This window comes from Tenrec ecaudatus, chromosome 17 (assembly GCF_050624435.1).
Source record: "Tenrec ecaudatus isolate mTenEca1 chromosome 17, mTenEca1.hap1, whole genome shotgun sequence".
Classification (NCBI taxonomy): Eukaryota; Metazoa; Chordata; class Mammalia; order Afrosoricida; family Tenrecidae; genus Tenrec; species Tenrec ecaudatus.
The window spans coordinates 18,532,612-18,559,578 of NC_134546.1; the positions used below are offsets into that span (position 1 = coordinate 18,532,612).

General features: G+C 43.0%; 1 protein-coding gene across 2 annotated transcripts; it reads left to right on the forward strand.

Annotated features, from left to right (window-relative positions):
• Positions 1–25: 25 nt before the first annotated feature.
• On the forward strand, positions 26–26,967 carry ZNF512 (zinc finger protein 512). Of its 2 annotated transcripts, none has more exons than XM_075536108.1 (14): positions 26–257; positions 794–852; positions 10,982–11,172; positions 11,833–11,937; positions 12,221–12,304; positions 13,327–13,451; positions 14,550–14,636; positions 15,015–15,113; positions 15,904–16,071; positions 18,198–18,389; positions 19,839–19,940; positions 20,734–20,796; positions 21,790–21,888; positions 25,064–26,967. In XM_075536108.1, exons 1-14 carry the CDS (start codon positions 228–230, stop codon positions 25,385–25,387), a joined length of 1,728 nt encoding a protein of 575 aa, XP_075392223.1. In that variant the 5' UTR covers positions 26–227; the 3' UTR covers positions 25,388–26,967. The 2 variants fall into 2 exon arrangements, with proteins under 2 accessions (XP_075392223.1, XP_075392224.1); XM_075536109.1 differs by having other exon boundaries at positions 10,985–11,172.

Genomic DNA, 26,967 nt, shown 5'->3' on the forward strand with positions numbered 1-26,967 from the left:
AGGACTCCAAGGGGGGCGCGTCACGTGACCGCCGTCGGCCCGCAGCCCCCTCGGAAGCAGCTAGGCGGAAGTCGACGTTCCTGGCGGGGTTCCGTGGGCCGGATTCCACATCCGGGAGAGCAGAGGAGAGGCGAGCAGAGCCGGGCCGAGCCAAGCCGAGCCGAGCGGAAGTGGCGTTGGTCTGGCCGGAGCCCCTTGGTGAATTTGTTAGGCGTGGAGAGGGAGTGATGTCTTCCAGATTCGGTGCAATACATGCTGTGAGTGTCGTGGTTCCACCGTGTGCCGTAAGGGTAGCGCGCTCGAGCCTGGAACACGCGGTCCCTTGCTTTTGTCCCATGCCCAGAGTTGATTTTTATCAGAGCCCATCCTAGGCCCCACCCTTCTAGGTCATACCCATCTATCCCCCCCTTTTTTTTCGGGTTCCCTCTTTGCTCTGTCTCTTCCCCACCCCCTTGGATATGGTTTCTCCCCAGATTGCCGTTAGTTTTGTTGCTTGTACGCCCCCAGTGCCTCCCACATTCGTTGCCTGCCTTTTTTGTCTCCCCTTTTAGAGCTTTTGATTTGGCCTTGGAGAATGGGGCGAGAGGGAGGCTTTGGCCATTGTTGCTTCCCCGTCACTGCATAGGAAACAGGACGGTACATTTTTCCCCCCTCAAAAGTATTGCTTTCTGCCGTTTTGAGATAGTTGCTCCAGGAGAGCTTCCGTTTGTCCCGGGCACTGGTGGGTTCGACTTTTTGTGGTCAAGGTTTATAAAGATCCGTGGCACTCACTCGTGTGCTTGTGATTTGCTAGACTCCAGGACGCACATCCTTTAAGCAGAAGAGCCCCAGGAAGAGCGTGGGAACGAAGAAGTAAGTGCGGTGTTGTGAGGTCCATTGATGACTGTGTCGCCAGCACAGTGCTTTGGAACTTGCTGTGGTGATGAAAATGTTTTTGCCTGCACCTAGGAGGGTAGCCAACGCAGGGTTGTTGAGCACTTGAAATATCGCCGAGGAGCTGGATTTTAGATTTTATTTACCTTTAATTTAAATTTTCACAAGCCACCTGTGGCTGGCTAGTAGCAGTTGGGAAAAGATAACTGAAAAGAAAATCCCAACCCACATTTTTATTGTTGAATAAACATTAAGCCCAGAATGCATCTCACAGGATCCCACAGCCACATGATTTTTTCCTCAGAGCTGCTGGTGGGCCAGAAACACTGATCTTTTGGGTGGCACTTGAGGCTGTTTAACCATTGTTTCACCAGGCAACTTAATTTCCTAATACAGTTAACCCAAAGTTATGCTAATCTATTTCTGGGGAAATGGAGGGTTAGGGGATTTAAGCATTCCTGAGTCTACATTTTAAAAGAAGTGGCTCCCTGGTCCCAGAGGAAACATCCGTGATTTACATACTTTTCTGAAAGACCAAAATTCCAAAAGAAAAGGGAGGAGGGGAGCCTCTTCCCTTGTTTTCAGCTGGGAAAATGAAAACCTCTTAAGCAACTGCCAGTTGCTCTGTGGGAGGTAGAAAGAAAGGTTTTCTGCTTTGTTTAAGATTTACAGTCTGGGAATCCCACAGGGGCAGACCTATAGGTTTGCTACTACGAGTTGAACTTGACTTGATGGCGGGGAGTTTGCATTTTTGTGAAGAGCTCTGGTGGTGGTGACAGGTAATTGTTGGACTACTTACAAGGTTGGTGGTTCAAATCCTCCAGCTGCTCTTCAGAAGAAAGACTAGGCTGACTGCTCCAGGAAAGGTTTACAACCTTGGAAACCATAGATAACGAGGTGGTGTGAGTTGGAATTGACTCAGTGGCAGTGGGCATTTGAAGCTGCAGTAGGCCAAGCAAGCATTAGGCTGGTAACCAAAAGATGGGCATTTAGAAGCTCCCATCGGCGACATGAGGGGAAAAAGCTTCGATGAAAATTTAAAGCAGTCTGAAACTTCATGGAGTTGTTCTACTGTGTCCTATAGGGTAACTGTGGGTCTGAATCAACTTAAGGGCAGTGGGTTTTGTTTGGGTGTTTTCAATTTACATTTTCTCTTATGAGGGGTAGGTCCAAACTAAGTGCGTAGGAAGAAAACCCATTTTGGGGAAAAAGCATGAGTTAGAAAAATGGAACATATGACTCAGTGTGATTTCTTCAGACGTGGCCCATGAAGACATTCATGAACATAGGAAGAACTGATGCAAAATGGCTGTAAGAAATCCTCTAGTCAGTCTTCTTGCCTCCTAGAGGGTTTATTGAACGTGCTAATAAGCTTGTTTCTTGTTGAATTTGCCACACGTACAAAAAGCATTGGGTACACAAAAGACAGCTTTGTGTTATCTTGTTGAGTTTCTTCCCCCCGTAATAGTTCTCATTATAGTTTTTCAAAGCACAACAAAGGAAGCATCTGGTTACTACCTAGCTGCAGTTGTACCCGCAGGTTAATGAACACAGTATACATTAAGTAGTATTTGTTGAACTCTAAGAGCTATTGAAGTCTTTTCTGGTGGTCTGTAGATGCTTATATAGCACGAAGAGCTTCACCCAAAAACTATTTACTAGATGGTAGTTTTTAGGAATGCTCTGAATAGAAATCTTAATGTTTCATAAGAAATGGCCATAAGACTCCTTGAAATCCAAAGTATTTTACTGGAAGTGTGGGGAAGCTTCTTGGCAGTGTCAGTAAGGTATGAAGACTAGCTCTTATTGTTCTATGGACAACTCTAAATCTGTCTTCTGGAAAGGCCTTTTAAAAAGTTCATTAAAAAGTAGTTGGGAAAAAGACACCACATAATCAGACATAGGAGAGTAATGAGGGGTTCAAGAGACCACTGAGTGTTAAGAGAATGTAAGCGCTCATTTTCCCAGAGGTTCTTTGGTAATCCCGGCTTTGGGAACACAGCCCAGAAAGTAAACAAGGTGCAGAAATTTCTAACCACAAAAAGCAATCCCCAACTTCTATATTTACCGGAGGACCTCTGGTGGCTTAGTGTACTGCTAATCAGAGTCAGTGGTTCCAACCCACCAGCTGTTCTACAGGAGAAAGATGAGGCTGTCTAGTCCTGTAAAGATTAAAAGTCTTGGAAATCCAAAGAGGCTCTTCTGCTCTGCCCTATGAGTATCAACTTGGTGGCAGTGGGTTTGCGGTTTAGGTATGTTTAATTTGTTAGAAACCAAAAAGCAGAAGAATTTGTATTGTAAATCCCCAAGTTCCTAAGGTTCTTAAGTTAAGGTGACCAGATTTTAACATTGGTAAAGCGGGACACCATTGATAAAACTCATATCCTGGCGAAATAGCCACATGGCAGCCGAAAACCATATACCCTAGCTTGTCGTGCATTCTTTCCAAAAATTGGGACTTTTTAAAAACGCCGCGGGACGCAGGAAAAATTGTTAAAAATCGGGACTGTCCCGCCAAAAGCGTGATGTCTGGTCTCCTTAAGTTCAAAAGGCTACCCAGAGGTACTTTGCTTGATTTTCATCATCTGCCTGGCCAAGTCACAGTAACTGACCACTACTTGTATCGATGGGGGAAATAAACGCTAATACATGTCAAAATTCATGAAAACAAACAAAATAATAAATGAATTATAGCATGTGAATGCTCCTGCCAGTAGGAAAAAGGTGAACCCCACAGAAGCAAGTTTGTGCAGCAGGGGCTACTTAAGCTCTCGGTGTCGGCAAGGAACCATAAGGACACGGTTGGTTTTTACTGCAGCCCAGCATGGCGTCATAACCTTTCTCACGGAAGCATGAATACATTGGGTGTTTGGCCTGCTGAGGATGAGCAGTTTTCCCTTTCGGTGCCAGACTGAAGCTCGGAATGCAAATACAACTATAAAACTGTATTGAAAATATTGTCACTGTGGCCAATGACGGGGGGTGAAAAGTTACACGTGTAAACTTACACAGATGAGTTATACATAAAACTTACATAGATCATTGAAAGAATGCAGCCCTGGATGTCCCGAGACACTGCACAGGGCTGACTTGCAGCTGGGGCTCAGAGATGGTGGCCCCTCTTCAGAGGGGCGCAGGAGACTGCCGGTGCCCATCGCCATAGTCCAGAGAGCTCTGCCAACCTTTTCTATGGGTAACGATGTGGGAAAAATGGAATGAAAATAGAATTTCCCACAAACCTTTCGCAGCCCCTTCAGATTAAAGGATGCCTTTGTTTAACTAGAAACCCCTTTTAGAAATGATCCATTCGTTTAACATTAAATGAATGATCTCTGCTGGCTGTGTAGAGATAATGTAGAAGGGAAGATAGCACAAGATATGTAATATGTGCTATGCACAAATTTAATGTTCATCTTGCGTTTAGGAAGCTAATGCAAGGGAGTTGTGCTGTTTTCTCGTACTCAAAGTTTGCTTTCTTGTACTCAAAAAGTTTGTCAAAATACAGCATTTTATTAAAAGATTTTATTGGGGGCTCTTAACAGCTCTTAGAACAATCTATACATCAATTGTATCAAGCATATTTGTACATACGTTGCCATCATTTTCTCAATGTTACTTTCTTTTGAGCCCTTAGTATCAGCTCTTCTTTCCCTCCTTCCCCCCAACCTCAACACCTTGATAAAACTATATTCATATCTTACACCAACTGTCTCCCTTCCCTGTTCCGTTCCTTGGAGGTGGAGGTGGTGGGGGTGGAATAGGTCTATCATTGTGATCAGTTCCTTTTCCTCCCTTTCCTCCCCCCTACCCTCCTGGTATTGCTACTCCCATTCCTCTTTCTGTACTCCACTCCCTGAGCTCTTGTCTCTTATCTGTACCTGCCCACAGTGAAAGGCAGGACTGGGGTCATGATAGTGGGGGGTAAGGAAACCTCACAGAAACAGTAATGCGTTTCATTGGTGCTATACTGCGCCTTGGGTTTCTTTATCCATTCTTCTTCTGCTGGCCTTTTGGGCTGTTTTCAATTTCTTGCTATTGTGAACAGTGCTGCATTGAACATGGGTGTGCATATGTCTGTTTGAATTAGGATTCTTCTTTAGGGTATGTACCCAGAGATATTGCTGGATTGTATGGAATTTATTCCTAGTTGGTTGAGGTAGTTGCCCTACTGCTTTCTACAGTGGTTATACATACAGTGGAAGAATTTTAGCCAGTGAAATGACATGGCCAGATAATTGTCCTTAGAAAGGTCACTTGTGGGGAAGCCAGCCCCCCACAACTAATCACAGGTTCAGTAAGCACAATTGTACAGTTAAGATATGTAAAGATTATGATAAAGTCATGGAGAGTAATAGTAAAATAAAGAAGTCAGAAACATTTCATGGTAGCATGCTCACCTCAGCTCCTCTTTGTGGTACATGTGGAGATGGGACACGGGAGGGCTGGAGAGAGAGACCCAGTGCTAACCAAGGCTTATGTATCTGGGGACATACATGCCCCTTAATTACAGGTAAGACATACATCACAAGAAGGGGTTACACAATAGGCAGTACAATAGAAGGGGAATATACAATGGGCTTAAGTGTAGCAGGAAGGGGATGAGCTAGGGGTGTAATAGGAAGGGGAGGGAGTAGGGATATGTACATGTGACAAGGAGGGTGAACCCTAGATTCATACTGGTGGCCTAATCTTGGTCACCCTTGAGTGTGCTTGACCTCCCTGGGCTCTCCTTCAAGGAAATAATCTGTCCTTATCAGAGGGGAGTGGCCCTACTTCGGGTGGGACAGACTGCAGTCTGATTGCTTTAGATGACTGATAACCCTTAGGGAGAATAACCTGGGACCTACTTTCCTTGAGCTCCAAGTGTATAGTCATTTACCATGTGTAAGAAGCCACTAAGTTTGGCGTATATTTGGGGGAGACAACTTGGGAGAAGTCTTTGTTTCCCACAGTCACTCAGTGTTGTGAGTGCTGAGACTATTTGTGTTACCTAAGAGAAGTGAAGGTGTGGTCTAAGATAAGAGGGGGCAATACAGGGAATGATAGATTGAGATGAGTAGGGATGAAGAAGGGAGGAACTACTGACTTTGTGGTTAGTAGGAGGGTGGGTGTCTGTGGGCTGGCTTCCTGCTTTGGCAGTCCTGTGACAGATGTTAGCATCATTCAGGGAATTAGGAATTTCTGGGTGAGGAGCCACATTTGGAACAAAGAAAAATAGGCTTAGACTTTGGAGATCTGGTCTGAAATCCAGAATTGAGAGTCAGCAACTATAAAAAGTAATTGAAAATAAGTTCAAAATACAAATGCTGGCGAGGGTGCAGAGGGACTAGAACTCAGACATTGCTGATGGGGCTGTAAAACCGTGCAACCACTGGAAAACGGTGGCGGGTCATCAGACACCGAATAGAAATACCATATGACTCAGCAATTCCTCTACTTGAGATTTAATCTCAAGAAATGTAGAACACAGCATGAGCAGATATATAGTTAGAGCAGTATTCACTGGAGTGTCATTCAAGATATCAAGAAGATGGACACCGTCTAAAAGCCCGTCAGTGGGAGCTGAAACTTTGGTCTATGCACAAAATGGAGTACTATGCATAAAGGGTAACGATGAAACTGCACAATGTCTTAAGACGTAGTAGATGGATTTGGAGGACATTATTCTGAGTGAAGCCTACTCTCTTACTGCTATTGAGGCAATGCTGACTCAGAAACCCTATAGGACAGGGTAGAACTACTCCTGCGGCTTTCGAGACTAACTTTACAGGACTAGAAAGCACCTTTCTAGTCCCCTCCTTAGGTGGTTTTCCAACGGATGACCTTGCAGTTAGCATCTCAATGCACAGCTTTCCCTTAATAGACCTGTCGATTGATGGACTAAAAATTGAGCCACAGAGTGAGTTCAGTTCCACCAGGCTCGTTTTGATTAACAAGCCGTCTTTTTCATTATTTTGAATTGTGTTCCACTGTCCAGGATCTTCCAATAAATGATCGTTTGTCAGACAGCTGGTGGTAGTAGCTGAGGTCTGCAACTGGCGTCTGCATGAGCTGAGAGTGCTGGACTCATTGGGTCCCGTAGAAAACCCAGTCTCTTTGATTTTCATTACTCTTTCCTTTGGACAGAGAGAGGCCAATAGTTACACCTTAGATGGCTGTTCTTGAGCTTTGAAGACTCCAGTCACCATTCTCCTAAGTAGGAAGTAGATTTTAATTTGTGAACTGTTGTGCCAGTTGACCTTGGTGCCCTCTGAAACGATGGTCCTGACCCCAACACTGGCAGTTTTCAACCTGTGGGTCGCAACTTCTTTTGGGGGGGCGGGGATGTTGAGCAACCCTTTCATAGGGGTCGCCTGATTCATAGCAGTAGCAAACTTACAGTTATGAAGTAGCAATGAAAATTTTTATGGTGGGGGGGTCACCACAGCATGAGGAAGGTTGAGAACATCTGTGGGCCTACACTGTCCTGATCCCCTTTGCCCAGCAACTCATTCCACTAAGACGTTTGGCCTAGTTCTAAGGTTTTCATAACTTTGGCCCCTGTGTGCATCACCATATTCATGGATACATTTGCAACAGGTAAATGCCATGTACAAATATTCTGTCAGCCCAGTATATCTCTTTAGATATCTTCTCACTCTCCCACCCTGTGTATCGATTTATTTACTATCATTCAACCTTTGTGGCTTTCTATCCATGCATCTGTTCATAGATCACTGTTATTCCAGGATTGTGTATAGACCCATATGTACTTCTGTTGCCTTAAACTCTGTGCCCCTTCTGTTATCTTTCCTTGCCATCTTCCCTCTTAGTGTGTATTGCCTTCCCCGTTACCAAGTCCTTGAAATCTGCCTGGCCTCCTATTTGGAAGCACTGTAATGACATCATTTCTTTTTACTTGGTCTTAATTACAGAAAGCTCTGGTTGGAGAACCAGTCTTGTAGGCTTATTTTACTTTGGATACTTCTGTGTCTGGGTTGACTTCTGGGTGTTACCATGTATGTTAATCCCAGGTTGTTATCTGCCATTGTTCTCTTTCTGAAGCATTTTCCTTAGTATTTTTTTTTTGTATGGTTAGTCTGGTTTTTACAAATTAGTTTCTATCTATCTGGAAATTCTTGATCTTACTGTCATATGAGGGACAGTTTTACTGCATGTATGACTTGGTTGGCAGTATTTTTCTTTTAGAGTTTAATAGAGGTTATTCTATTACCTTCTTGCCTGCATGGTTTCTGCTGAGAAATCAAAGCTTAGTCTTATTGGTTCCCTTTATTAGGTAGTGTTTAATGTACCAGGCTGTTCTCAGGAGTCTTTGCCATCACTGGTTTTAGAAATTTGAATATGATAGGCTGTTGTGATTTTCTTTTGTGGTCAGCCCTGTTTGGAGTCTGCGCAGCTTCTCGAGTGCCTGTGTTCTCATCTTTCATGTTGTTAGGGAAACTTTTTTCCAACAACTGTTTGATAATTTTTCCTGCACATCTTTTTGCCTCTTCGAGTTCTGAAATTTCAAGCATATGTAGGTTATTCTTTTTGATGATTGCACACAATTTTTAGATTGTTAAATATTTTTCTTTTATGCCGATGATTATTCTAGCAGATTAATATCTAGAAATTTGTCTTCAAGTCCACTAGTTTGCCTTCTGTGATTTTTTTTTCATGTACTATTTCTGAAATCTTAGCATTAATCTTCTGTATTTCTATTTTTGCTTGGTTTTTAATTTTAACTTACTTAGTTCTTGTAGTGTTTTCCTGAGTTCTTTTAAAAATTTTTCTTCGGTTTCATCTGCAGTGGTAAAGACTACTCTCTCAGTCTAATATTAAAGACCTTTCCCAGTCTGTTGAAAGTAACTAAATATCACGTGTGCGTAATTCTTTATTTGCTGCTCATCTACCATGGTTGAAGGTGAGTTTGGCTGGTGTTGACTGCTGTCTTTTACTGTTGGTCAGGAAGAACAGTGGAGAGTGGCCCCTGTCCAGTAGATAGGGCTGTAGGAGGTGCAGGTGTGACTGGACTGTGTGGGCAGTTATTATTTCCTATTGGGTGGAGCAAGACAAAAAGAAACAATCAAACTATAGCATAAATAAACAAATGAGCAAAAGCAGGCAAACAGCAAGAAAAAACTTAATATATAAAAAAGAAAGGGAAATAAAAACAAGGGGAAGAGGAAAAAATTGAGTAAAAAGCAAAATAGTAAAAAAAATTAAAAGAGATCAGGGGAAAAAAGAAATAGAAGAGAAGAAAAATGGCAATTAGAGAAAGGAAACTACATAATCTGTCCCCTTAAATTAGCGGTCAAGCCCTAACCCCACACCATTTTACAGAAGATTGAGATTAATCTGGTTTTTAGCAAGGAACCAAATACTCTGAAGTGCTACATGTTTGTTGAATTTCAAAGTAAAAGGCAGATTTCTGGAGAGAAGGGATTCCATAACCATAGTAGATGACATTGACTTACTTTCCAAGATGCTAGTCCTGCTGTTCATCTGTGCTGCGGATCTTACCTTGCCTGCTTTGAGAGGCAAGAAGAAGGCTGCCCTTGGAGATGTTTTCTCTGATCCAAGAAAGAAACTTGAAACTCAACATACCACCTCTGTTAATTCCTCTCAGCAACCCAGATCTCTTCCCTGTCCTCAACAGCCAATGTCCCATTTCCTCAACTGACTCCCTGAAATCATGATAAAGAATAAAGGATGGCGGATGAAAGGTAGAATAAGAAGACTATCAAGACTGTTGAGCTACCTAGAATACCTCATACTTCATAGTTAACACTACTTATTGACCGACACACTGGCTGGTCTTGGGGATCAGAGTTCAGTTGTACCCTATAATACATTGATACAGGATAGCACCTGTCCTTCACCTGGAACTGAAGTATCTTGTTAGCTGAAAAAAAGACTAGCCTTAGAACTAGCTTCAGAGTCTAGGGAGGAAGCAAAGGCAGATGCATCAGACGAGGTCAAATAAGCAGTTCTTTTTCTTCTTTATTCTCACGGAAACCTTTAGTTATTGTCCCTCTGTCAGAAAAATAAAGAGGTCTGGACATAGCTTGTTAATGGATCCAGGGGTCTTCTGAAAAGTCGCACACTGTCCAAATCACTTTATCTGGTTTCTTCACGGAATCCGGCAAAGGATGCCTAGTTGGGCTGTGAGTAGCAGTTTGCCTAGATTCCCCCATGCCACTGAGAGGATTTCAACTTGTAGTGGTTTTCTGAGACTTTGTAAGTTTGTTTTTTTTTAAATCATTTTATTGGGGGTGCGTACAACTCTTATCACCATCCATCCATCCATCCATTGTGTCAAGCACATTTGTACATTTGTTGCCCTCATCCTCAAAACATTTGCTTTCTACTTGAGCCCTTGGTATCAGCTCCTCATTGTTTCCCCTCCATTTCTGCCTCCCCCTCATGAATCCTTGATAATTTATAAATTATTTTGTCATGTCTTACGTTGTCTGATATCTCCCTTTACCCACTTTTCTGTTGTCTGTCCCCCAGGGAGGGGGTTGTGTGGAGATCCCCATGATCTGTTCCCCTTTCTACCCTACCTTTACCTCCACCCCCCTGGTATCGCCACTCTCGCCACTGGTTCTGAAGAATTCATCTGTCCTGGATTCCCTGTGTTTCCAGTTCCTATCTGTACCAGTGTATATCCCCTGGTCTAGCCGGATTTGTAAGGTAGAATTGGGATCATGATAGTGAGTGGTGAGGAAGCATTTAGGAACTAGAGGAAAGTTGTATGTTAAATCAGTGCTACACTGCACCTTGACTGGCTCCGTCTCTTCCCCGCGACCCTTCTGAAAGATGTCCAGTTTCCTACAGATGGGCTTTGGGTCCCCACTCCCCCCTTATTCATAGTGATATGATTTTTTTATCCTTTGATGCCTGATAACTGATCCCAGAGAAGCTTGGAAGTGTGCAGTCCACCACTTACCAGCAGCACCACCAGGGCTCCTTGTGTCAGATCAGCAAATGTGCTGCTGAGATTCCGACCTCAGTTCTATTGATGTTATTACCAGGCTTCTTTGCATTTTGAGTATCATCTTAAAATATAAATTAATTGACAGCCTTTGTCCAAACCCGCCTCTGTAACGTGTCTCTTTGTCATTAGTAGCAAGAACCAGTGCTCCATAAAGGATAATAGTTTCCAGTACACTATCCCTCACGATGACTCCTTCAGTGGTTCATCATCTGCCTCTTCCTGTGAAGCAATCAACGATTTTCCAACATCCTTCCGAAAATCTGCCACCTACTTGAAGAAGGTTAGAAGGATCAACCCCCCTGCTGCTTCCCGTGTTGAAGGTACTAGTTTTGATATCTTATTCCAAAGACCAGAGGACTCTAAAGTTGCATTTGAAGTAGTTCCTGTAAAAAGTGCTAAAAGTACTCAACGACCCATATGTGTGCCTCATTAATGATTAAACATTGTTTAGGTGTTAGGCCAACTCATTGTTAACTTTGTGAGCCATTCCTTTGTTTTGCAGAGTGAAATTCTGATCTTACTCCTTTATTCACAGTATCAGTCTTTTCATAAGATCGGAACGTTCCCCTCATTTTTCTAGTTTGTCCTTTGGTTAAAGGCGTAAGGGTTATTCTGGGTAGAATATTCTTGGTGGTCCTAGTCTCAAGAGCTCTTGATTCTTTTGCTTCACTGTTGACCCCAAATCAAGATTCTAAATAGCACACTACCTGTGAGTTCTTACCCATTCAGGAGGTTCAAGAGGAAGAGCCATACAAAGGGAAAGATTGAATTGGATCATTCAATGAAAATGTTCTCTATACCAACTTCCCTTAAAAATTCAAACAATTTCTGTGAGGTGCCTCTTTACTGTGCCCTTTCCTTTGGATGGTTTTGTGAGTAGTATTTTTCAAGGCAGATCCTGATGTTCATTTACAAATCATACTGGTGTGTGTGTGTGTGTGTGTGTGTGTGTGTGTGTGTGTGTGTGTGTGGTATTTTAGGCTCCAGTGGAGCATCAACCAAAGGAAAAAAGAAACCGAGGCAGGAAGAAGAAGAGGAAGATGAAGATTATAGACAGTTCCCTCAGAAAAAGCATAACCTTTATGGTAAGGGACTAACTTTGCTACTTTTTCTTCTTAGATGACTAGTTTTCTTCCTTACAGGCCTTCGAGGAGGCGGGCAGACCTTAGGTTTTTTCCCTTAAGTTCTTTGAATTTTGGGGGGAGGAATGTCCTTTATCATGCCTTATTTTATGCCCTTTTACTCTAAGGACTTAGCAGAGTTTGTCACTTGAGGGATTGGCATTGGGTGTTGAGAGAGGAGATTTGGTGATCGAGAGGGTTAAGCAGAGGTGATAATACTGGGCTTCAAGTTTCTGTCTTGCATCAGGGAGGAAACAACGGCCTAAACCCCAGCCAAGCCCCAAGCCCCAGCCTCGTCGTGTTCGGAAGGAGCCGCCAACTTATGCCGCAGGTATGCTTTCTGATGGAAGGTGTGTGGAATCTTGTTCTCTTGCTGTGATTTGCTGTTGCTGTTGTCTTGAGAATGACGGTGTGCTAAAGCAGATCGTGAAGGAGGCACTTGTCAAGGGCATAGATAAGGTCTCAGTTTCCTTATGTTGTATGTCATGACTCAGTTTCTCTATGTGGTATGTCATTGAGTCCGTTTTGGCTCCTAGTGACAGTAGACATGCCCCTGGGGCTTTCTAAGATGGAATCTTTGTGAACACAGACTGTCATATCTTTCCCCCACAAAGCTACTGCTTAAGTTTGAACCATCAAACTTTTGGTTCACAGACAAGCACTTTACCACCAGGCTCCTTTTCCCTGTCTATAAATAAATTAAAAGCCAAACTCCCTGCCATCCAGTTGAAAACCTTTTGTCCTTCGAGTGGCTGTTCACTTTGAACTGATGACCTTGTCATTGGCAGTTCAATGTGTGACCACTGCACCACGAGGGCGTCTTACAGTAGGGATAATAAAAGCAGTCAGATGTGTTGTGAACATTCAGTGAGACAAAGACATTTTGGTAGTTCACTTTTTTTCCTTCCCCCAAACAGTGTAACGGCATCAGATTATACTTCCAGTATACTAGAAGACCCAATGGAGCTAGTCTTTATTTCATTTGTATGTTTTCCAGTTGATTAGTACAGACATTTTGAATTGTATCAGCATTTAGGAAGCCCCACAAGCTGGCTGTTGAGTATCTCAGTATCCCGTTGCTGTAAATAGCTCTGTAGGCTGTTTGCCTTTGGTGTGGCTCTGAGATGTTTTTTTTTATCATGGAGAAATGAGTAAGGGTTTCAGGAGAAACGCTTCCTTGTCTAGAAATTAAAAAAAATTCTAGAAGCTATCCATAGCAAGAGTCTCTAATTGTCTGCCAGGGAGCTGAAAACCATTGTATCCTATTTTGCATGAGATCTGAGCTTGCACTTTTTGTTTCCACAAATCACCTGTCTGTTGCAGATTGTCAAGTCTGCTCTCTCTCTCTTGCAGGCAGTGTGGAGGAGCAGTGGTACTTGGAGATCCTGGACAAGGGCAGTGTCTCCTGCCCTACCTGCCAGTCAGTGGGGAGAAAAACCATTGAAGGTTTAAAGAAACACATGGAAAACTGCAGACAGGTCAGGATCCATAACTGCTAGGATCTTTTTAAAAATTTTAGATCACCAGTACTCTGATTATAGTGGATAAGAGGCAACATTGTATAATAAAAATTATAGCCTTTAGAATCAGACAGATCTAGATTTCAAGCCTTACTCAGCCTCTTATTGTGTCATTAAGTTTTTTTTAATTGTACGAACCTTGGTTTCTTCATTTGTAAAAGGGAGAAAATAATAGCTCCCTGTGTGGCCATGGTAATTTTCATTTGTCTCACATGTGAAAGTTAGACATTGAATAAGGAAGATTGAAGAAAAAAAATCGATGTATTTGAATTATGGTGCTGGTGACGAATTATCGAAAGTACCGTGAAGTGCCAAAAGAATGAACCAATGTGACGGGGAAGAAGTGCAGCCAGAATTCTTAGAGGCAAGGATGACAAGATTTTGATTCACTTACTTTGATATGTTGGCAAGAAAACCCAGTCCCTGCAGAAGGACATCATGCTTGGTAAAGCGGAGGGGCAGCATAAAAGAGGAAGGCCCTTGACAAGACAGACAGACAGACAGACACAGCAGCCACAACAATAGGCTCCAATACAAGAGCCCTTTTGAAGATGGCCCAGGACCCCGGTGGTGTTTTGTTCTTTTGTAAGTGGGGTCACTTTAAGTCAATAACAACCCCTACCACCACCTTCCGCGGTCCAAGTGAAGATAGAAAGAAAAAATACATACCACATGCCCTGGCATATTGACACTCATTAAACAAAAAACCCCAACCCACTGCTATCAAGTTGATGCCAACACATGGCAACCCTGTGTAGCTTTTCTGAGGCAGTAAGTCTTCATTGGTGGGTTGACACCATCCACCCTTTGGTTAGCAGTTGGACCCGGTAGCACTGCTAGGAGTCCTTAGTTAGTAAATAGTTCTTGTGGTTGGAAAAATGAATTATTCTTTAACTTTGCCCTTGAGCATGGCACGGAGCCTGTGAGATTTGCAGGTTCATTGACTATTGAGTTTAAGACGCGAAGGAGACAGGCCCAAGAGCATTTTGAGACAAGAGCTTGATGACCTTCTGATTTTCTGACTGCCCGGTATTGAGTCGTAATTTTTCCTTTTAGGAACTGTTTACTTGTCACCATTGTGGGAAACAGCTGCGTTCTATGGCAGGGATGAAGTACCACGTCATGGCAAATCATAACAGTTTGGTAAGCATGTCTTCTGTGACCCTCTGATGTTTAGATGTCTCTCAAGGGAAGAGAGATAGCTCAGTGGAAGTGGCTAAGGCTCAGCGACTTTACAGGAGTATTAATAAGACCCTTTTGATAGAACTGTCTGGGGTGGAATCCATAGGGAACTGTTCCTCTAAGTTAGCCACAAAAAGTCCTGTGGGTTAGAGGCGCCGACTTCACACTGCCTATTGCATTCTTTTCCTTGCCTGGAGGAAGACGGAGAAAGCCACGTGCCAGATAACAGCCTTGTCTGAGCACCAGCCTAGCTGCTAGCCCAGTCCTTGATTCTCCTATAACGGTTTTCTCCTGTCTTTCCCATAAATCATCCGTTTGTGTGCGTCCCTTGTTTTCTAGCCCATTTTGAAGGCTGGCGGTGAAGTAGATGAGCCGAGTGAGCGAGAACGCCTCCGGACAGTTCTGAAGAGGCTGGGGAAGATCAGGTGCATGCGTGAGGTAAGCGCCCAAGGCCAGTCACTCCTCCTTGCAGGCTCAGGTCAGTGTCTTTCTGTTTCTCTTTCCCATTCTCCTTTGACTCCCTTCAAAGGCTTTACTTTCTGTGTATTTGTATCATAGGCTGCCTTTTGCTTTTCTAGGTCTCCTAAACTCATAAGTAGTTGTTTACAGTTTCTTTTCATCACCCCGGATTTATTTTTAATATCCTTTTTTCCTTTGTTCTAATCCAGCGGTTCTCAACCTGTGGGTCATGACCCCTTTGGGGGGGTCAAACGACCCTTTCACAGGGGTTGCCCAATTCATAACAGTAGCAAAACTACAGTGATGAAGTAGCAACGAAAATAATTTTATGGTTGGGGTCACCACAACATGAGGAAGTGTATGAAAGGATTGTGGCATTAGTTAGGCTGAGAACCACTGTTCTAAGGGTCTTTACCATCTTTAGTGTGTTGAAAGTGATCCCACAGCCTCACGTGATGAGTTTCAATGCTATGGCACAATTGATTCTGGGCAGGGCTGGATCAGAGAACTAGGAGGAAGCTCTGCCACAGAGGATAGATCCAGTCAGTTTGTTGAAAGCCCAGTACCACCGTCCATTGATCGCCTGTCATTGATAGGACAGTTGTGTCAGGGACATGAAGGTGTTTTTTCAGTGGGAAATGTTGGCAGAGTCTAATGACAGCAGAGGGCCTGTTCATCCGATGCAGCGATAAGTGATTTGTGACTGTTTGGATATTCGGTGACCCTGTTAGAAGGTGTTCAGATGACAGTTTCGGTCTCTTGTCTTCAGAGTTGCTCTAGCAGCTTCACCAGCATCATGGGCTATATGTACCACGTCAGAAAGTGCGGCAAAGCGGCGTCAGAGCTGGAGAAGATGACCCTGAAGTGTCAGCACTGTGCAAAGCCATATAGATCGAAGGCCGGGCTTGCGTATCACCTGAGGTCAGAGCACGGGCCTGTGAGTACTGATCACTTTCCAGACCCTGTTTGCACGTATCCTGTGGTGAGTGCTAACCCCTGCCTACATCTTTGCATATCCCTTCGATCCCTCGTTTGTATCCCTTTTCAGTCTGATTGCTTTTGTTTTCTTTCGTCTACTTATTTCTGCCTTTTGAACATTGTATTACTCAGTTAGAATAGCAAAAGTTCAGTGTGTGGTATGGGACAGAAGTAAAGTCAGTTTTAAGGCTGAAAGCCTTCCTCTTGGCGCAGTTTTGTGTGTGAATTTACCCCAACAAATTCCTCTTGAAGTTTTAAAAAAATTATCTTGACTCTTTATGCTGATTATATTTCCAGGCTCTGTTCCACCCCTATTGTTCTCATATGCAGTTTCTTTTACAGTCAAGTTTATTAAGCTATAACTTTCGAGGAGTCATATTCACCCTTTTAAGTGTACAGTTGGAGGTGTTTTGACCATCCTTGCCCTGTAGCTACCGCCACAACAAATATAGAACCGTTTGGTTACACCAGAATCAGATTAGTTCTTGCCCCTTTCAAAAAATTCCTCTTTGTATTCCTCTGAGGTCAACCTAGTCTCTGCAACCACTAATTTATATAACAATGAAACTATATTCTGTCTTTATAGTCTTGCCTTTCCCTGAATGTCATATAAATAGAAACATACAACCTTTCAGTCCAACTGCTTTCATGTTTTGTTTGGGAGTGCATCAGATTCATCTGTTGGTGTTGTCTGCATCATTTGTTTATGTTCCTTTTTACGTGTTAGTTGTCTTCCACTGCATGAAAGTTTAGTAGCTTTTCCACTCACCAGATGAAGAACATCTGCATGGTTTCCAGTTTGGGGAAATTTAAATTAAACTGCTATAAACATTCCCTTAAGGTTTGTGGGAATTAGATTTTAATTTCTCCTGAGTAAGTATTTAGGAATGAGCTCAGTGGGTTGTATGAGTCGCGATGTTGAACTTTACATAGAACTGCCAAACTCTTTTCCAAAGTGGCTGTGCTGGTATGCCTTCCCAGTGGCACAATAGGGGAATTCTGGTTGCTCTGCATCCTTGGCAGCCCTTCATAGTCAGCAGTTTCACTTCTTTATAAAAACTCTTCTGCCAGATGTGTAGTAATGTTTTATTGTGGCTTTAATTTTGCAGTTCCCTACTCACTAGTGATGACTACTTAATTGACTATCTTTTAATTTGTTTTTTAGACATTTTATTTCTTCAGTGAAGTGTCAAAAATCTGTCATTTGTCTTTTCTATTTTAAGCAGATGTTTTTAATTTTGATAAGGTTCATGTTTTCTTTTGTAGCCAATGTCTTTGTTGTGCCTACTAAAAATCTTTGGCTAAATGAATGCATTACCTTTTTATTTTTGTTTTAACTCTTCATCACAGAATGTAGTGGTTTGGAACACCAAAAGTTCACTCTTTCCCATCCTTAGGTCTGCAGTCTGGGAGCTGCTTGCTCTGTCAAGAGGCTCACGAGGCTGAATTCTAAATGGTGGCAGGGCTGCCTTCCTTTCTGGACGCTCTAGGGCAAAATCCATTTCCAGGCTCATTGAGATTGTTTAAGAACTGAGTTCCATAAAGTTGCACATCCTCACCACCTGGAAGTTGTTTTTACCTTCGGCCCTCTACATTCCCTAGTTTGTGGCCCTTTCCTCTTCAAGGCCAGCAATAGCTCTCTCATGTTTTGAATCTCCCCTGCCTTTTCTGCCATAACATCTATTATTTAAAATCAGTTGATTATGGAATTTAATTATGCTTATAAAATATCTGCACAGAAATACCTGTGTACCTGATATTTTAGCCTAATTGGACACATCAATAAAAAACTGTCAGATTTAGGATTGCATTTTCTCTCATGATTTCTTCTATAAGTTTTATATTTAGGGCTACATCTTGTATTACTTTCTGTATATGGTGTGAGATGTGGATGACTTTTTAATAGATTTTATTTTGCTAAGAAGCGTTTCTATCAGTCAAACTTGCATCAATACGGTAGAACCTTGTGTTTTGTGTGATTAAGCCAGTATAAATACCTCTTGATAGAACGAGGACAGCCATTCATCCAACTGACTAAAGCCACTGATGGGTCTGGTGTTTCTTTATTGTGTCTCATTCTCTCAGATCTCCTTCTTAGAGTCAGGACAGTCCGAATGCTTAAAGGATGTGAACCTGGAGTCAAAGAGTGGGGGCCGAGTTCAGAGGCGTTCTGCCAAGATCGCTGTATACCACCTGCAGGAGCTGGCCACTGCAGAACTGGCCAAAGAATGGCCTAAGAGAAAGGTACTTCAGGACCTGGTGCCAGATGATCGGAAGGTAAGGGAATGTTGTATTAATTTTTGAGCCATTATATCTAGTATGCTGCTTACTATACACAAAGTAAGAGCATGATAGAAATATTTTGCTGCTTCATCTTTAGAGACAGAGTCTATTTGGTCCAGCTTCATTGATTGGATTCCTGTAGCTGGGATTGCTGGTTCGTTTATGAAGTGCTTTAAAGTTTCTTGTTATATTTCAGGAATACTTAGAGCAAGGACCTGAATTCCCGATTAGCTATGCTTTAGTCTTTGCCCAGTATATTTGTTCTTTGTTTGATTATATGTAGTCTTTAATCTAGTTTAAGTGGCTTCAATCTTGTTTTGCAAACAAGCAACAAAGTCCTCTAGTGTCCACGCTCTCTTTTACTTCTCAATAAAAGATCATGCAAAAAACACCCAACATATAAAACCATTAAAAAAAAATGGGAGTTGCTCTGTAAAGCTGGGGTAGTAAGCCCCCCAATTTGTCTCCTTCCTTAATCCTTTTTTTCTGAGCTGGCCCTAACCATGTTTCCGAGGAGAGCCAGGATGAAGCCAGGGGTTAGGAATAGATAGGAACAGAGCAGAGTATCGGGAAGGAGCAGTATTTGGCCTGGAGGAGGCAAAGGGTGTATGTATGAGGGTCGTGTGGGAAGGAGTCGGGGAATATACAATAAAGGCGAAATCAAAGCTAAGGCCCTATTCTATATCCAGAGAATTAAGAAAAGTAACTGCCTAGCTTTGGTCTGACACTGTGAGCCACATGAAAGGGGGTATTTCATATGGAAAAAAATATCAAATCCCAGGAGGTAAAGCCTATTATTTGACCTAAAAGTCAGTGCAATTGCTGCCTAAGGAGGTAGATCCTTTTTCTTACTATCCAAGCATCCTTTGTTTTAATTTAGAGTCATTTCTGCACTTCTTTCCTGCCATAGACTCAGTACAGTCAGCCTTCAGTGTAGATGTGGGTGTTACCCAGTGATGGGGGTCTTCAAAATGACATGGCGCTCACTGTGCATCAAGCTTGATGTGTGGCAGAGAATTTGAAAGAAATATTTGTTAACTCATTGATACGGTTTAGTGGTTTTAGTTAGTGGAGAATTTCCTTAAATTGTGAAGAAATCATCTATTTCTGGCCGGATATGAGCCCAGATGGGACACACACTGAGCTGCTAACCACAAAGCCCGTGGTTCAAATCCACCAGTTCACCGTGGGAGGAAATGAGGCTGTCTAGTCCCGTCAATATTTAAAGTCTTGGAAACCCAAAGGAACATTCCATCCTGTCTTCTAGCATTGCTGTGAGTCAGAATTGACTTGATTGCTGGTGGTGAGCTTGGTTGTTTTTATGTATTTTTTGGATGTATTCATATGTGTGAACAGAATTACATTCTGCACAGTTGGTTTTGAGTATTTGGGTTATTTTGATTAGGAATTGGATGCCTCCAATAAATTGTCTCTTTTTTGTAGCTGAAATATACCCGCCCTGGGCTACCTACCTTCAGCCAGGAAGTACTCCATAAGTGGAAGTTGGAGGTCAAGAAGTGTCATCGCATTCAGTGTCCTAACCAGGTGGTTCTTTCTTACTCATTTATTTGCGAATGTTTTTCAAGTATTTGCTGCTGTTCCAGGGCTTACTAATGACAAAGGGCCCAGTCCTAAAGGCTACAAAGTCAGTTGTTGTATTTGTTCACAATTCTTTAGGTCAATTACTGTATCAGGGCCCACGGGGAAGTTTGTGCTCTACATGGTATCTGCCGAGTTACTCATGAGCTTGTGGTATAGCTGGGAGCTCGACCCTCCGAGACGTGACTTCTGTCTTCGGGTGGCTGGACTACCAGCAGGGCACATGGTGGCTGACTTGGGAGGGGGTGCCCCCAGCACATGATGGCAGAAGCTGCAGGCCTCTTAGGGCCTTGCCACTTAGCTTGCATAGCATCACTTCCGTGGCATTCTGTTGATCAAAGCAATCGCGGGGCCAACTTAGATTCAAGGGGAGAATGAGACCCCATCTCTCGTGAAAGAATCTGTACTCCACCACAACTGTTAAATGCGACTCTTGTGGGGAGGAGTAGGTTTAAAAGACACATTTGAAGAAAATGCACTGAGGAGCTTGTAGCTATCCAATCCTGGGTTTCTTTAAATGTCAAAGAGAGTACCAAGGGCGGCCATGGCTTAAGCTGTTCCAATCAACTATGCTGTGTTCTCACTTTCTTTTTCTGTGTCCTTGGGTTTTGGGTCCTGCTTACTTAGATATTGTAGCTGCTTTTTCTGGTTTGTGATACTATTCGTTAGTCTATTTCCAGAGCAGTGCAAATGTATTGATTTCAGTCTTGACGGTACCGTGATGTCTTCTTTTTCCTAGGGTTGCGAGGCTGTCTACAGTAGCGTGTCTGGCCTGAAAGCTCATCTGGGCTCTTGCACATTGGTTAGTAATCTTCTGAATCTAACAATATCCTAACAAGGGCTTTAAAATAGTCTGACATGGAAGAAAATTCTGTTTAGGTCAACAGTCTGCTGTCCTGTTTATTGTTTTCTTCAGAGACTGGTTTAGGTTTCTTACGTCCTGAAGCGTGTTGGATGCCAAGTTAAATCCAAACTCAGAAAAAAACCAAACCAAAAACCTACACGCTAATGTCTTCCTAAGTCATATCAATAGTGGGCATTTGGAGAAAAAGCTGTTATTTCTGAACACCTATTAGGCAGGGATTTGGGTCCTAACCCCTGCGCCTGTCTTACACTGGGCCTGACTCTTGTTGGGCCATAGAGTTTTCAGAAGTACGTCACTTACATTTACTTATGTGGGTTGGTGACCATCTCCTACGCTTACACAAATTATCCTGGTTTGTGGGGATAGGAAGTTGTTTGGAGTATCAGACAAATCGCCATTTACCATGTTGAATCTTTTCCATGTTGACCCAGTTTTCCTACAACCCCTCGGCCATGGAGATTGTTGGCACTTTCCAACCCCATTCAGACATATCTCCAACATAAGTAAGCACTACAGAAACCTGAAGCATCAATAGCATACAAACCAGTGTGCCCAGGACCGCTTAGGAATTCGTCATCGTAATCCTGGTTTCTGAGTCCTTGGTATTCGTTTCTGAGCCTCGTGAGAGGAACCAGGAGAGCCTGGCAGGGAAGTGAAAAGAGGCATGGGAAAGTAGGAATATCACCTACAGAAAGAAAGAACTTCAGATGTGTTAAAAGTGGGATGAATGTTTGGCATGGAAGTGCATTAGATTAGGTGACTTTTGTTGAAAGCCTGCCCAAATTGATTAACCCCAAAATTGCCACTTGGGAATCCTTTTTTTTTTAAGTTCATCTCCAACAATTCCTTCATATGGTACAGGTATGTGTCTCTGAAATTACCAACCGTTGTTCGTCTCTTTCTCTCTCTCTCTCTCTCTCTGAAATACAGGGAAACTTTGTGGCTGGAAAATACAAGTGTCTTCTGTGTCAGAAAGAATTTGTGTCCGAGAGTGGTGTCAAGTATCACATCAACTCTGTTCACGCAGAGGTGAGTCTCTCCCTGTTGTATGTGAGCCTCATTCACCACGTTGAATCTTTCTTAGAGACCGACTGAGTTTCCTACCACGACCAGAGAATGGATCCCTTTATTTATTGGGTAGGCCTGTAAAGACAACAACACTAAAGTAACTCTAAAGCAGCTACCAGAGGCATTAAAGTTCAAATGCCGTCTACCATGAGATGTTTAGTTGGGCTTCCCTGTGAGAGCTTCTGAAACCTGGCCTTGAGACTCCTGGAGGGAGTTCTAAGTCTCGGAATCCAATTAAAAAGGCATTTGGGAACCAGCTTGAAGTTCTGTCTTTGGGGCTCTTGTGTGTTTCCAGTACCCTATGCTCAGTGCTGTATAAACTTCATCAAAACAGCCAGGCAGGATGTTGAGGCATTTGGGAAACTTTAAATCCAGAGGGGTTTCAAAAAGTCCTTGGGAAAATTCCATGGTTTTTTGGTTGTTTTTTAAATTGCTTCGAAATGGCATTTTCCACGAACTTTTAGAAATCCCCTTGGGTTGTCTAAATTACGTACCAAAATTATGTCAATGTATTACTTGTCATAAACGTGGCTCTCAAATATTTAGGGGCATGCTGAAGCTCCTAGGGATGAAGCAGCATGCTGGTTACAACTGACTTGCAAATAGCTCATCCAAAGAAGAGAGGCAGGAGAGAGAGAGAGAGAGAGAGATTAGCTGTGCTGTCCTTCATATGTGTGTTCATTGAGCTATTGCAACTGGCTGAAGTTTGGGAAGTTTTCAAACTTAAGCAATATTTCTATGTGCTTTTTTAAAATTAACATACTTTTTAACATGTTTTAAAGCTTAGAAGGGCAAGATTTCACTCCTGAGGTAAACTTGGAAGGATATGTGAACAGAAAAATTACTTATCATACATGAGTAAATACTCATGTTACAGAAGCTTACGGAATAAAAAGGTTCATTCCCTGCAGAATGCTTGAGTGCAGAAATTGCATTTGGCTAATGGGGAAGATACATTGAGAACCTTCAACTGCTGTTGGCCCTCCAAGAGACCAAGTCGTTCTTAATGTGACTGTAATTAGCTTCACTGAATATAGTTTCCGTTGCTTAAGCAACGGTTTAAGCTTTGGATATTCCAATTTCACAATCAAATTTCTCAAATGACAGGCAATCACGACTTTTGTATACAGAGAACCTTTATATTAAGGCTTAGGAAATAGCTAAGAAAATGATCCCCTGATGAAATTTGGCCTTCGTAGAGGTCACTTATTTCCCTAGTTTCTTTCTTAAAAAGTTGGAATCAACAAAGATTTCCATGTTGAGTAGTGTGCTCAAAGATTATGAATTTTATGTCGTCATCCATCATTTTCATATTTTTCCTTCCTCCTTGCTTTATATTTTCTGCCACTATTTTGGCCTTTAATTTTTTAAAATTAAGGAAACTTTCACAGCTGTGCAAATTGAGAGACTAAGTGTGATGGCCTACTTACTTGCCAACCAGCCTGCTTCAGCAGTCATCAGTAGACAGTCAGCCTTATTCTGTATACGCCCTCCCTTAACGTCGAAGGCTACAGGGATCATCACTCATTGCAGCTGAAATGCATTAGTACAGTGATACAGAGTAGTGGTTCTCAACGTTCCTAATGCCACGGCCCTTTAAGGTTGTGGTGCCCCCCCAACCCTGAAATTATTTTCGTTACTACTTCATAATTGTAATTTTGTTACTGTTATGAATCAGGCAACCCCTAAGAGAGGGTCATTCCACCCCCAAAGGGGTTGTTGTGACCCACAGGTTGAGAACCGCTGATAATAGAGGCTCTTAAACTTAGAGCCACAACCATCACCAAACTTCTAAAAATTAGTTTTGCTCCTCTGTCACCATCACCTATTTAGTCATTTAAATTTCCCAGATGGTCCCATGGATTCCCCCCACACTGAGTGGCTTATGTAAATCAGGACCTAAAAACGTGCACATACTGTGTCTATTTTAATCTAGAGCAGGACCATCCATTGGAAATAGTATGTAATTCATATTTTTTGTAGTACTCACACCAAATGAAATTTGATGTGTTTTTTTTCATTTAATGCACATCTCAGTTTGATTTAGCCACATTTCGGAAGCTTACTCGCCATAGGGGCTAATGGCTACCACACAGGACCAGGCAGGTCTAGAAGTTTCCATTTTTCCCTTTCCTTTGTCATTTACTTACTGAAGAAACATTCTGGACTTTACTGATTGCATCCCTGTGGTATTGTTCCTCTATCGACTGGAAATTACTAGTGAGATCCAGAAGACTTTAGCACCAATTGATTTGAGTTCTTTTTACAATTTTTGGCAAGAATACTTCATAATTGTAGACATGACTTCCACCCTCGAGACTCAGAAAGTTTAAAGTCATGTGCCCAGGATCCCCGTGTTAGATCTTGCCCTCAGGCAGTCTGACTCCAAAATTCATGCTCTTATCCAGGATAGATCTTGAAATAAAAGTCATGTATGGCCCAGTGCTTTACATATCATCATGGAGATTTTTTTTGTATTGAAAAAAACCTACATTGAGTAGCCGCCGCTGGACTCTGATGATTCCAATCTGATCAAGGTGTCGTCTGTGGCTATGTCACTGACACAGAGCTGCTCCCCAGCCTCTTTATGTGGTGCTCGTTGGCCTTGACATCCACAGTGAACACAAGTGTGTTGTCTTCATAGCAGACTCCGTGGTCAAGGGGAGCTTGACGGCACAGTGGTCCAGCTTGTTTCTCCCGGGGCCTCTCTTCCCATGGTATTTGGGCTGCCTTCTTAGCCTCAGGGTCTTGGGCCACTGGAAGGTGGATGAAGTACGGATCTTTTTGGCGTGGCTGTGGGTGCCTTTCAGCTCAGCCGCCTTGGCCTTTCAAGCCTTTGCTTTGGTCTCCATTTTGGAGTGCTAGGGGCTTCCTTCTCTGCCTTCAGCTCCATCTTCAGAAAAAGCCATGATGGAGATTTTACTGGAGGAAGTCATTGGTCGTTGCTAAGTAAGCTGACCTTGTAGGTGAGATCGGAAAGTTCCCAGAATCATGTCATATACCTTTAATCCCTTAAAATGTCTACTAGTCCTTGAATTCCTCCTTATGGTTTCTTAGTCGGGTCTTTTGTGGTCTTTCCACACCCCCTCTTTGCGCTCCCACGATGTCTGAACGATGTTTGTGATTTTGCCCTTAGGATTGGTTTGTTGTAAACCCGACAACAACCAAAAGCTTCGAAAAACTGATGAAGATCAAACAGCGGCAGCAGGAAGAAGAAAAGCGGAGGCAGCAGCACAGAAGCCGAAGGTCTCTCCGAAGGCGGCAGCAGCCTAGCACTGAGCATTCTGAGACAGAGCAGAGCCTTAGAGTAGGGAGGGAGCAGAGGCGGAGTAATGAGGAACTGGTAGTGTCAACTTCCGGCAAGGAACCAGAGCAGGAGCCTGTGCCAGCCCATTTCCAGAAAGTAAAGCCCTCAAAGACGAACCATAAACGAGGGAGGAAATACAGGCAGGCAGTGTGAGAGTCTCCCCCTCCCTCAGGGGATGGGGTGCTGTTGTTGATGGGGGTCTGCTGGGAGGAGCGAGTCATGGGGCTGAGTGGAGGGACATGTACTTCTTCAGCTGTTTGTGACTTTCTCAGCTGCTTCCTCCTGTGTAAATTACCCTGTTTGCCCCCCACTTTCCCACTCCCCTTTTTTTGGTAGGTTCTCCTGCTTTTCCTATTGGAGTCCTCTTGTTTTTATTACCCTTATCTTGCCCAAAGAGCCCCCCCTGAAGGTCAACCCGAGGCCTCTTGTATAAAACTTCCGAAACTTGTTTGGTGCCCTTTCCTTCCCGGGCTGTAGAATGTTCTTGGAAGCTCCATTGATTAGTAGCCACTCCATCATCTAGCTTAAAATGTTGCAAACTACATTTTCAAATCATGCCTGACTTCTCCTTTTGTATTTGTGATATAATAAGCCTAGAAACTAGAACCGTTGTCATACGTGTACTGTGGTTACCCTGCCTCCTTGGGAAACACGTTTTATGGAGGCTGGTTGTTACGGTTTTAACAATCTAATATGGTTTTTAGGGTTGAATGTAAGAAAATGGATTTAGGATGAAAAGGTTAGACCTTCTCTACTCTTGATTATACTGGGAAATGTTTTGCTTATCCCAAGTAGCAGTCATGAACTTGACCCACAGGCATGAAAACAGGCTTAACCCTTAAAATGACTGGAATGAAGGAAGACAGGAGAAGCAATAAACAAAAACCATTCCACCTTTCCTAGGAGGGCCTTCAGTCTGTCCTGTTGTGAGTAGGGCCGGCCCGGAGTTTGCTTCTCCTTCAGTCTTCGGGTTGGAGAGCGATCAGGTTTGGTCCCTGAAGTTTCGGTGCGGTGCTTCCGATGACACTGGACAAGTGGCCGACAAGGTGCACAGCCCTTCCCTGGACTTCCCTCACTTGGTAGTCTAAGCCCCGAGTCCTCTTCTGCCCCTGGACCCACCTTCTTCCCTCTGTAATTTCTAAGACGATTGCCCTTCCTTGAAATTCTGTCTTGTCATGCCCAGAGATTTTTTATTCCAGATGTAGCCACTTAAACCTGGAGCTGAAAAGAAAAATTCTTTTTCTGTACCTCATGTCTTCTCAGTCTTGTTGACACTGGCTTTCTCGGGGCATCGATTGTAGCAGCTTTCTTGTGGGTCTGCATTCTCCCCCTTTTCCATAGTTTTTGTCGGATAGATTGTTGTCTATTTTTTGTGGCCTATGCCACATAAAACTACGGGACCCTTCACCCTGACGTGGGCACGTACTCCTTTTTCACACTCTGAGCGGTTCAGCCCTCTGTGCTCCCCCACATAGCTTTAACACGTGGGCTTTCCTGAAGACCACTTTCAGACTGAGGGAGCATTGAACCCGGATTTGGATACTGCTAGACTAGGTCGTTTTGAAATGAGTGAAGTACCTGGTATATTCATTTCCATTGGCAGTGGTGCCCCTAATGCCTTTTCAGTAGATAAGGGTTGCCAGGGAGGAGAAATGAAGAAGCTATGTTAATTTCTGGTGAGTAAGATTTGGGAACGGTTTGGCATTGGTGAAATAAATGATTCTTGCTTAGCA

Bases quoted from the DNA above. Each gene is read 5' to 3' on its own strand.
- ZNF512 (XM_075536108.1), top strand. From the start codon at position 228: ATGTCTTCCAGATTCGGTGCAATACATGCT. The intron at 11,938-12,220 runs GTAAGGGACTAA...GTCTTGCATCAG, and splicing joins GAAAAAGCATAACCTTTATG to GGAGGAAACAACGGCCTAAA. The intron at 15,114-15,903 runs GTAAGCGCCCAA...TCTTGTCTTCAG, and splicing joins AGATCAGGTGCATGCGTGAG to AGTTGCTCTAGCAGCTTCAC.